This window comes from Nilaparvata lugens, chromosome 8 (assembly GCF_014356525.2).
Source record: "Nilaparvata lugens isolate BPH chromosome 8, ASM1435652v1, whole genome shotgun sequence".
NCBI classification, from domain to species: Eukaryota; Metazoa; Arthropoda; class Insecta; order Hemiptera; family Delphacidae; genus Nilaparvata; species Nilaparvata lugens.
Window position 1 is genome coordinate 23,177,194 of NC_052511.1, and position 12,439 is coordinate 23,189,632.

General features: G+C 34.0%; 1 protein-coding gene across 1 annotated transcript; it reads left to right on the plus strand.

Annotated features, from left to right (window-relative positions):
- The first annotated feature begins 3,840 nt into the window (after positions 1–3,840).
- On the plus strand, positions 3,841–10,616 carry LOC120352662. The gene is made up of 3 exons (XM_039434298.1): positions 3,841–4,303; positions 4,433–4,499; positions 10,197–10,616. Exons 1-3 carry the CDS (start codon positions 4,280–4,282, stop codon positions 10,541–10,543), a joined length of 438 nt encoding a protein of 145 aa, XP_039290232.1. The 5' UTR covers positions 3,841–4,279; the 3' UTR covers positions 10,544–10,616.
- The last annotated feature ends 1,823 nt before the right edge of the window (positions 10,617–12,439 follow it).

The following is a 12,439-nucleotide window of genomic DNA, read 5'->3' on the forward strand; positions in this document are numbered from 1 at the left end:
TAAAATTATAACAATATAGATTTCGACATTCTGTGTTGCATCTCAACAATTCAAATCTTGGTAACCCTTGTTTATCTTCTGATTAGTTGTCCATTCAAAGAGAAATAAATCTTGCAAGATCGCTTCTATTTAATATTTATTTGCTAATAATCTAAACAATAAATGTAATTTCATTAAACTGAAGAATTCATGGAACATGAAAAAAACAAATTGAATTGATAGTTCAAGTCAAATTTAATCATGAGTCAATAATTCTTCCTTAAATAAGAGACTTTTTTCTAGGAAAAATCTATAGAAAATTACCAGTTACTTTGGTCATGCTCCATAGGAAGTGAATCAGTGTGAGAAGTCAACGCAGAGGAGAAAGCACTAAATAATATTGTACACAGGATAAATCATAGTTTCAGAACAATATAACCAGGGGGAACCGATGCATTATGGCTATAGCCAATGGCTGGGATTATAGAGTCATCATTTCCTATAATGTTTATAAACATGGGTTGTCTTCAATTGCCTGATCATATTAGAGTGATGACTATAACTGGGTTAGATTGATCTCACAGTTCTCCTCCTCCACCTTCTTCTCCTTCTTCTTCTTCTTCTTCATCTTGGCTCTTTTCTTCAGTAACTTATTCCAACTGAACTGGAATGAGCTTATAGTTTCCCACTTCCACCCACTCGCTGCCATTTTTCTCCTCCTTTTCTATCACCACTCTCTTCCCCCCACTCTTCCATCTACCTGCTCTCTCTTCTGCGCCACGATCACTCTGTGATATGAGAGCGCGGTGAGCTCTATAATTTACCATTTTCGTAAACACTCTTCTCCTGCAATTACGGGATAAAGATATTTTATCAGGAACGCCCGTCTTGTCTCTATTACCAACCTGGTTCACAACTGTCTCTTATAATTTTCTCTCTCACACACACTCTCTCTCCATCTCCTCCTCTTTCTTCTTTTATAAATTTTGAGAATTGAGTTGCATTTTAAATTACACTATACTATAGTAAGATTCACTTATAAAGTCTGATCCTGATTAACATACATTAGCTAACCTTGTTTATCCTCTGTGATGCTTTAGACAAAGCAGGTAGTTCCACATTGTTGTCGAATCTTTTGTAGGCAGCTAAGTAACACAATGAACTACTAGAATATCCAACCTCAAAAAGAAATGATGTTCATATTTTCTATATTGACCTTGTCTTGAAGAAATATTTCAATATGAGCACGATTCTCATTCCTCCGCAGTTCCCTCTGAGTTTGATACTTTTATAGTAGCCTATAGTAAGCACTTCGATCAAAAAATGTACCCTTCATAGAAGAGAAATTCATATTGAATTAAGATGTAGATCTTAGTCACTGAATGAAGATTGAGCACATGATGCGATCAGTTTTTACTTTCCTTGCCCTATTACCATTGGTAAGGAAAGTATTGCTTTCCAAAAAAAATTAGGTACCCAAATTTCTAAATTTCTATACGTTTCAAGATCCTCTGATTCCAAAAAAGTGGGTTGTGACATTCTGCTTCAGGGAGAGCATGGACAACACACAAAAATGGATAAATGTATGAAGGTTCTCACTTTTATTGGTACATGAATATATGTCCCTCCGTGTGATATTAGAACTGAGAATTTATTTATTTGGTTAGAGTCAACGGCGGTATACTGATAAACACACCTTGATCTCTTATATGGACCGAGAAATTTGTAGGTTATCCCAGATTTGGGATTGGAATATTTCAATTGTACTGAGCTTAAATGAAGTGATCTTAAAACTATCACCTGTTTTTGTTGTTCTGATAAAGAGCCAATGCAACCTGAACAAAGATATAGATCACAAATCCATGTATGATTGTGCCTCTCACCGCTATCAGAATTAATAATGAGTACTTTATTAAAAAAATATAATTTCTGAAAAGAGGTTTGAGTACAGAATCTAATCTCATCAGTGTTGGGTTACATTGACTTAAATGCTGCATACACTGTTCAATTTAGTCTGGAAATTATGAGCTAGGCTACCGACAGCGACCAATGTAAGAGCAAACGTAAGCAAAACTATATTGATTAATTCTGCAGTGATCAACTGATACATTAGCAACCATCTCCAACTTTGCACTCAATTAATTTCCTGACTTGTTTCACTGACCATATGAGGTCTACCAAAATACCAACGGTAACATGTCAAAGACGATATTAGGGTTTTTAGAAAGGAAACGAACTGGAAGATATGCTCAGTTATTTCAGTATAGTATTATAGAAATATCTGATTTGCAACAATACAAGATAAATAGATAATAATTTATAATTTTCAAGTGAATAGTGATGATCGGTATAAGGTGTTCTGTTTTAACAATACCAGACATGTACAATTTACAATTTAATAATTGAGAGAAAGTAATATAATAAAATGATAGCTGCAGTGTGTGTGTGTGTGTGTGTGTGTGTGTGTGTGTGTGTGTGTGTGTGTGTGTGTGTGTGTGTGTGTGTGGTGTGTGTGTGTGTGTGTGTGGTGTGTGTGTGTGGTGTGTGTGTGTGTGTGTGTGTGTGTGGTGTGTGTGTGGTGTGTGTGTGTGTGTGTGTGTGTGTGTGTGTGTGTATCTGTGTACACGATATTTCATCTCCCAATAAACGGAATGACTTGAAATTAGGAACTTAAAGGTTCTTACACTATAAGGATCCGACACGAACAATATCGCAATTGAAGATCGCGGCTAAAATTTCGAAAATGTTGTCAAAAACAGGTTTTTTCGCGAATTTCTCGAGAACGGCTCAAACGATTTCGATAAAATTAATATATGATATAGTTATTGATAAGCTCTATGAACTGCTACAAGTCCAATATCTGTAAAAATTTCAGGAGCTCCGCCCCATCTATATCTATGCACAGTTAGATTTTAGATTTCCAATTATCAGGCTTCAGATACTTTTTAAAAGAAAAATGTCAAGTGGAAAAGATTCGGCATGAAAATTTCTACAATAATTAATATCCAGTAACATTTTCACCTTAAATCGAAAATAAGCCCGAAATTCGAAAAATAACTCTATTATTCAAATGCGAACTTAATGAGAGAGGCAACTGTTGATTCTATTAAATCATTCACTAGAAGCGGTTTTTGCCGCGGGGAAAAATTTGAACGTTCATGAGAATTTCATACATTTAGCATCGCAATACGAGTATACACCGTATCTAGGCTAGCGTTCCTTTCCGTACTCACCAGGAATATTTTTACCTTCCGCTTACTGAACTCAAAAATGCTTCAAAACTTGTTTTATTCGTCTATTTTTTTGGCTCATCTTCTTTCACAAAAAATCTGGTGTGACGCACTCACACAACTTTCCTTGCCGTTATGAAAATTTTCATTATACTCGTAGGTACATTATTATTATAATACTATTTTTATTAAAAACATATTATTATAATAAAAGGGGATTTTGTGGATTAATATCATCTGTGAAATTCTCATGAACGTTCAAATTTTTCCCCGCGGCAAAAACCGCTTATATTATAATAATATGTTTATAATGATAATAATAATAGTTTTTATATCTGCTGCTCCCAATATTCAGCGAAGAATACCTGTATGAAATTCACAAAGTATCACATATATTTTTCATATTGTAGAGAATAATATTCTCGACGTCCATCTAGCTCAGACCTCTGAGCTGGGATTACCGGTCAAGACAGACTAGCGTCCTTCAAATTTTGTTTGGTTGGCAATAGCTTGAGGAAATATCAAACAGGCTTTAGGTTTGATCTAATTTTTCAATGGTATGTTAAAAATCCATTTGAAAAAATTAAACGGATATCTCAGCTGTTTTGAAATACACAAAATATAGTACCTTGATGCAAGGTAACCAACCATACAGAGAAAGTTACTTGAATTATCACTCCACCTCCTTGGTTCAGATTTTGTTTTTTCAATTGTCTAGTAAATTTGGGAATAAATTGTTAATAATCCATAATTTTTTCAAATGCATATTTTTCAGACTGACCCTTATTCATTCCACGATTTTTCAAATACCTAGGATGAATCAATTTGATTCAATCAAAAGTCTTATAGTTTTCTCTCTATCAAGAATAGGAACAGCTGATTATCTACTATATCAAAGAATTTCTGACCGGCATACATTTTTAAACTAAATTCGACCATGAAATCATCCGTTTGTGTTTACCCTTAATGGGAGACGGATTGAATGTTGAATATATTGACTTCTTCAATCCTTGTCAATAATTCAATTTGAAATATAATATTTTTAAGCAAGATAAATCTTTTATTTGACGATGAGTCTCAGATTGTATTCCTTGGTGAGTAAAATATTGTTTGAAACTGTCTATGTAGTTGCCTATGTCCAGTCTCCTAGCCTTAATGTTTTGGTAGCAGATCAATTCAAGAGATCAACTTCCAAGAGTAAACACATTCTTACTTCTTTGCAGATGTTTTCAATGGCTTCTAAACTACATCCGCCTATGATTACTCCAATCCATGGACGCAACTGTATTGGTAGATATTCTAATTTATTCAAAGATATTAATTCTGCAACCATATCTTTACATTGCATTTCCACTCGATCAAGCAATGAAAGTATAGAATCTTCATAATTATCAGAGGAGTACAATTCAGTAAACCTTTTGTGCTCAGTTCAACAATTCCTTCGCAATGAATTAAAGGAATAGATGCTTTATTTTCCAAATTCATAAGCTATGCTTGATAAACCAAAAAATTCAAATTAGGCTATACATGCACAATGGAACGTTACGTTTTGTTTCAAATGAATGTTCAAGTGGGAAATGTATAAAGTAATACTTATAAGTATTTACTTATATAAGTCCTGTAATGAGAAGTCCTTGTAAAATTGTCTAAGATTTGTCACATTTTCCTTGCAAAAAGTTTACAAAAAGCCAAAAAAATACAGACAGTAATATTAGATAATTAATATAGACAGCTGAAACAAGACTTGAAGAAGTTTCTTCACAGAGATCTTGTATGGTAATGTTACTATAGGCTTCCACTCTACTCCAAATGTTCTATAGAATTGAAGTGTAATTTATCAAAAGTATTATGTAGCCATTATGGTTTCAATGTTTCTGTTATGGAACCTATCTAGTAAGTTGATAATGGGTTGATATAGAATTTTTTTTATACTAGCTTGGGCCACCAAGTCACTAGGCTATTATTGCTTAAAAGAAGACAACCAGAAAAATTTGTTATAAAAATAAGAACATCCAAGCTTTAAATAATTCATTGCACTCAAAAATCCTGAAATATATACTGTAATTCTGTATAACGAAATATACAGGTTTGGTGAAAAGTCCGAGAACAGCTTAATATCTCATACCCAAAGGTAATCACAATACACAAAGGACTTTCCACCCACTCTGTATACATACCTATCAGGGGTGCCCACAAGGGGGGGGGGCATGGCGCAATTTGCGCCATCAACATTTTTGGGGGGGGGGCATGATTTTTTTATATTTTATGTCAACATTTTTAATCATGGCTAAAAAATCAAGGTATTAAATAGAGATATCCTGATTTAGTTAATTTTAATACATTTTCCCACCTTTACAATGTTATATTTTGCTAAGTGTAACTCAATATAAAGCATGAAAATACAATTGATAATAGTTTGTATGCAGGAGTTTTAGTAATTTTAAGCCTATGAGTTTGAAGGTAAATCTTTGACAAAAATAAATTATAACTTCATCATCCACTATTATTCTGATTTCCTTTGATTAATTTTAATTTTTAATGGTCCTGTGTTTGAGTTTCCTTCCTGTTGCAACCTAATTTTCTTGAAAGCACAATGATAAGTTGAATTGTAATGTATATTTTAATCTAATAATTATTTTAATTTCAAATACTTTTCATGATAATATTAATGTCTCTGAAATGGGAATGCAATTATAAACAACATTGCAAACTCTAGTGAATTTGTCAGAAGAAAAAACTTCTCTTGTCAAAAATATCAAATGAAGCCTTTCAATCTCAAATGAAATTTCAATCTTTCAAATTTAAACTCTTTTTGCCACACAGTAATCAAGTAATTATTGTAATGCTTCATTACTTTTTTCTGTTATGTATAATAGTCGTCAAACGGTCGTTTTTCAGGAAACAGCCCGAAAGAATTTTTCGCGACGGTTCTATATGTATTTTGGGGCGCTGAATTCTAATCTGGAATTTGCTGACACGCCAGAGGGCGGCTTCACCCCCGAAACTCTCAAAAAACCCTAAAATTTCAGACTTTTTTCAAGTTTTCCATTTAATCTTGAGAACCTTAAACTTTTCGAGAAAAAGCATTCTCTAGAATATTAAAGATAATAAAATTTCCAATAAATTGAGTGGTCGCGCAGGACTACAATTATTTTTGATTCCGGAGCTAAGAGTTCTCAAAAAAGTGGTATTTTTTAGGGGTTTTCAAAATTATGCGAACCTAGCACCTCTACCCTATACAACTAGGATCTTTTTCTAGTAATGATAGAAAGCCACACATCACGTGAATTAACAATATTAATTCTGAACAGAACTCCTTGGGTAGGCTACCTATTTTTGAATTTAGTGGGAGGGGGAATAAACTCAAAAATAGAAAATCATGTCCTACTGCCAAAATTCAAATTCTCATTATAATACCTTTTCATGGCCTTCCTAAAAAAAAGAAACATTTCGGCTGAAATCACCATACGAGGGTTATGTTCTATGAGAATCACTCGTTAGATTTCAGTATTTTCCTAGTGGGGGGCACACATAAGGATACGTCCAGGATCAAAACTTTAATCACTTATAATTTTGACTGAATGATCACATCTCCTCATACCACAGCTCGTCCATATCAGCTCGTCAAGGCGGTTGAAAATCATGTATCACATCACTAAAATTTGTTAAAAAAATAGGAAATTCCTCCTTTAGTGGATTTTAGCCCATATTTCAATGCATAGAAAAATGACCGATTTCTATATTCAAAACTGTGTGTCTCGGTAACTCAAAATGATTCTTGGTCTTGATTTGAAGAAAAGAATCTCCTCTTTTATGTGAGGTGAATGATTTTTGTAGAAATATAAAAGTTAAGTAAGATACGTTTGTTTCAAAAAATCAAGAAATTTGCGATATTTTTCTCATTTTCACAGTCTCGACAGTTTTTCGAAATAAAAAGTAATGCAAGATCAATTTAAGGCAACTCAGCTTATAGAGCATGAAATTTTCTCTCATCTAAGGCCAATCGCAAGTTTCTATCATGTATTGTGCTTATTTTATAGACTCTTCAATAACAGTGAAATCGCAAGATAAATGAGAAAATAAATTTAATATCATCATTCAATTGGCTGTAACTTTTGAACGGTATTAAGAACAGAAGTATAATTCATGTGAGTGAAAAGAGGAGAAAATTCATCACAACCTCGACTACTTTTTGGATTTTTTATCTGAAGTGTTCCACAAGATACGCAACGTTGCATATGCGAGACTGTGAAAATGGGGGAAGTATCACAAATTTCTCGCACATTCAAAGTTGCGTATCTTGTGGATCACTTCAGATAAAAAAACCCAAAAAGTAGTCCTGCGCGACCACTCAATTCATTGGAAATTTTATTATCTTTGATATTATATAGAGAATGCTTTTTCTCGAAAAATTAAATGGAAAACTTGAAAAAAGTCCGAATTTTTGGGGGTGAAGTAGCCCTCTGGCATGTGAGCAAATTTCAGATTAGAATTCAGCGCCCCAAAATAGGTACATATAGAATCATCGAAAAAAATTATTTCGGGGCTGTTTCCTGAAAAACGACCATTTGACGACTATAAGTTGTTATCCTATTATATTAGGTGAGCAATTTCTGTATATCTGTTTATATTTTTCTATTTTTTATATCTGGTTTTCTGGCTATCTGGTTCCCGTATATGGTTATTTATGTTCAACGGATCTCGGAAACGGCTCTAACGATTTTCATAAAATTCGGAATATAGTAGGTTTATGCTATCAAAATTCGATTGCACTAGGTCTCATCCCTGAGAAAACTCCCTGAAGAACATGAAAAGGATAATTCATCCTTGGAAAAACAGATGATGATTTCATCGTCTGTCGATAACAGAAGATGCGTGTGCCTGTGTGGGAGATCAGCTGTTTAATCAATTAGCTTACCGTATCTCGCGAGAAATCTAGAAAATTCAATTGACTCGATCAAAATACAGTAATCTGATTTGTTGACATGAGATGGTATATATATCATGATATTCAAAGTTAATCATTATTTTACAGTTCTAAGTGATTAGTGAGTGTTATTTTGTTATTCAATTTGGTATGTAAACAATCTGAATTAGAAGTTTTATGTTTTCAAATATTAGGACTGAAAATTGCACTTGAATTCAAGTGTATGAAACATAACCTACTTTTTGGAATATTAGATATTCCAACTATAAATTTTATAGTGTATAAATCAAAATTCGGAGAAGAAACACTTTTGGGCTGTACCTGTTAGTCCTTCCCCAATCATTTTAAAGAATTGAGTTCTGTTTATCAATGAATAAATAACGAGCAAAGCTCGGTGCCCTGATATTTGATATTAATAGATAGAATTTACAAAATGTACTTGTTCGGATGATATCTTTATTCCAAAAACCAAACCATTTAAAGATACATTTTGTTCGACTTGTGTTATTTACTCCTGTAATGTTAAAAAGTAAATACTACGGTACCAACAACACAACATCAGTGACAACCTGTTCCAATTCATGATAAATATCGGGGCACCGAGCTCCGCTCTGGAGTACCTACAATAGCATATAAAAATTATTTCGAAAGAAGAAATTATAATAAATATTCATAGTTCATACAGAAAGGTTCTATCTAATCACAGTGGATTGAGATTAATTCCCAGAGGAATGCAAAAATTTCTCTCACAAAAGCATGTTAAATTTTAATCCTGATTAATTTCACGTGAACCAAATCACAGAAGACCATCTCAAAAAGATAGCCTATCTGATTGGTTCTACTGGAATTAATCAGGATTAAAATTCAACCGGCTTTTGTACAACTGCCACTAAGTACCTGATTGAATTAGATACAAAAGTTCAACAGCTGAGTCATAATTTTGTCTCAGTCCCACACTCGCTCACTCACTTCCATCATCAACAGACGACGAAATTATCAGCTGTTTTTCCAAGGATGGATAAATTCTTTTAATGTCCTTCAGCAAGTTTCCCAGGGATGAGACCTAGAGCAATCGAATTTTTATAATAAATTATTATAAACCTACTATGTTCTGAACTTCGTGAGAATCGTTAGAGCCGTTTTCGAGATCCGGTGAAATACAAACATATAAACATCTAAACAGAAATTGCTCGTTTAATAGTATAGGACTTAGAATACCTGAACTTGCCGACATTATAATATAATATATTATATTATTATATTATATTATTATATTATATTATATTATTATATTATATTATTATATTATATTATTATATAATAGGCCTATTACAATATATTATATTGTATGAATAAAATCGTTCCAAATTTGTATGAATGTTTAGGTACCAAAATTGCTATGCAATATTCTTTTGCAATAAAGAATTATCAATGATCTTATTATTCAAATTTTTATAAGTAACCTTAACATTTAAAAAGCAAAGCCTCCTTACTTATCTTCTAATATCCTATTAAAATATTTGTCATGTAGTTTTTCCTGATGCAATGTAGTACTTTCTAGTCCTCCCGAACAAGAACGGGTGCACTGCTAGTCTCAAAAATAATATCAAAAAGATACTTTATTTCTATTTTGAAAGAGATGAGAAACGATGGTATATATTTCTACAATATGATGAAAACAGAAAGAATTCCTCACAAGACCAAAGGTAAATAATGTCCTTTGGAAGATTAGAATGTAAGATGTGAATTTTATTGTCATACACTGACTAATGCTAAAAACTAAAGGGTTGGGAATTGGGGTACTTTGGGGGGTGGCATTACACTATGATTGGGGGGGGGGGGGCAAGCGCCATTGCCCTTGGGGGGGCTGGGCACCCCTGATACCTATTACAATGCGTTACCTACTGAATCTAATATTTATATAAGTTTTATGATTTTAATAATTATTGTTTCATTGCAAAATAATTTGACTTTTAAAATAATTTATGTTTCTGAAGCCTTCCATCTAAACTTGTATACAGCAATACTGAGTCACTTCATAGTAATTATTTATGTTTCAGAATCCTTGTACATAAAACCGCAGCGATTCATTGTATCATCTCGCAGTTACTCCGTAGAACCACCCCCATCTTCCACCCCTGGGGTGCAGCAGGGTCAGAAAATTTTCGTCGAGAAAGAGATCGAAGACGAAAAACGCAAACTGGCTGCACAGCTGATAGCCAAAGGCATCAAAACAATGGAAGACGAAGACAAAAAGTTGCGCATAAAAGGTTCGAAGTTGGCAGCAATGGATTGGAAGACGCTCGAGAAGAATTTGACAATTTGGCAGATGAAAATCGCTGATATTCTACAGCAGATTCAGGATATGATTCCGCAAAGTATAAAAAATAAAATAAAGAAGCGTTAATGTTCAAGATAATGCTCGAATAATATTGGATGTTGTGATAATATTAATTAAATGGATTTGTGAAGGGATGCAATTTTAAGTCTCTGATTTTTCTAAATCTACTCCTCGATACTATTTGACAAGTATCCTCAAATTTATTTGATAAAGCAATAAATGATAACTGGCTGAATTATTAGAAATAGACATTCTTATTGTTATCATAAATTAGGCTAATTTATTACTAGATTTCACCATAATATGCAATAATCATAGAACTAGAATAACTCTGTGCAGCGCAAAGCATCACTCGCTTGATTAATTCACTCTCATCAAACCAGGCGGGGATCTAGGGCAGAAGGAGGGGTCGAAGGTCTAGTTAAATATCAAGCTAAGGGGGCGCATGTTCTAAAAATCCAATTAATAATAAAAAAAAACTCAAATGCTATTTTCAATTAAACACCTTGTGGTGGGGGGGTGGAGGGGGGGGTCCCCCGGACGACCAACCTAATCACCATCACCGCAAGGTCAGAGTCCTGGAACCGCACCTGATTCCAATATCCGAGTAACTCTTATACATGTTTCTTCAATGATTCCAATTTTTTTCAACTCATGGCAGACTTCATAGAAGATTGATTTTATTTTTAAAATAAACCATATAGAATTATTCAACTGTTCAACTAGTTGGGTTAAAAGGCAGTACAGATTTACCATGCTTGGACACAGTGAGCACTAAAAGCGCTCAATCACGTTTTCTATTTTGCCTTATTTCCCATATGAGAATTATGGAAAATATAGGGACGCTGGCAATATTGTTTTGCCTCAAAACAAAATTGTTCTGATGGATAACTTGTACTGGTTGTCATCACATTTGCAGAATAATTCTTCTGATAAAAAATGTATGTTAATAAATTCTGATGATAAGTATTGAAAAATGAATAACAAACTATCTCAAAAGAATATTACTTTCCAAAGGAATCGACAGAACAGGTTATATACCATCAATAAAATAATCGAATGAAACAATACAGAATGCAACCAATAACGCAACTGTATTGTTAGCACGCCACATATCAGAATAAGGGTGTTATAAGCCAGATGGCTTATGTAGAGGGTGTATCGGAAGGAACGACCTGCTTACACTTGCCTTCCATTTACACCCTCTCCCTATATTATTGGCACCCCTACCCACTTCACCACATCAAACCATCCTTTATTGCAGAAGAAACAACTGTTGTTACAAGCACACTGTGATTTCCTGTTTTTGGGCAAAAGGGACGCAAAAAGACAAATGTGCTATAATTCGATCATTTACAGGGCACCCTCCATTCGCGGTGCTACACTACACTCAGAGTAGTGTCTTTTCGGCACACCGTACGCTTTATTTTTATCGTTTTCCCATTCTCCTTGTACTTGTCCTTTTTATTCTTCTTATTCGTCTTCACCTCCTTTTCATTCTTCCCCCCTAATCCTCCACCACCACCATTTCTTTCTCCTCCTCCTACTCCTCGTCCTCCCAATCTTTCTCTTTTTTAGATTGTTCATGATTATCCCTAGAGTTCAGGGCCTAAATAAGGGGTGTTTCTCCCTCCCTGTAAGTACCGCACCGCCTTTTCGAGGGTGATCAGACCGGTGTTGTTTTATTGTCGTCAGTGGTAAATAGTGGTTTACAGGTTATGTTTATTGGTTTAGTAAACCATCCCATTTCTTGTGATGTCATCATTGTATCGACGGAAGTTAATGCTACCAATCATTTTTTGTTTGGTAGTGGAGGTGATTGTGCTGGTTATTCTACAGAGCTGGCAATGATGGTAGGCTTTGAACATGTTATAGTTACAGGGGGTGATTTCCGATCATTTTTCTTCACTCCTGGATGTATTGCCAAATAGGGCCGTTTCCGGTGTGAGGATAGTTTTCTTT

Excerpts from the sequence above, each read along its gene's own strand:
- LOC120352662 (XM_039434298.1), top strand. The coding sequence starts at position 4,280 with ATGAGTCTCAGATTGTATTCCTTG. Across the intron at positions 4,304-4,432 it reads GTCTCAGATTGTATTCCTTG|ATGTTTTCAATGGCTTCTAA; the intron begins GTGAGTAAAATA and ends ACTTCTTTGCAG. Across the intron at positions 4,500-10,196 it reads CCATGGACGCAACTGTATTG|AATCCTTGTACATAAAACCG; the intron begins GTAGATATTCTA and ends TTTATGTTTCAG.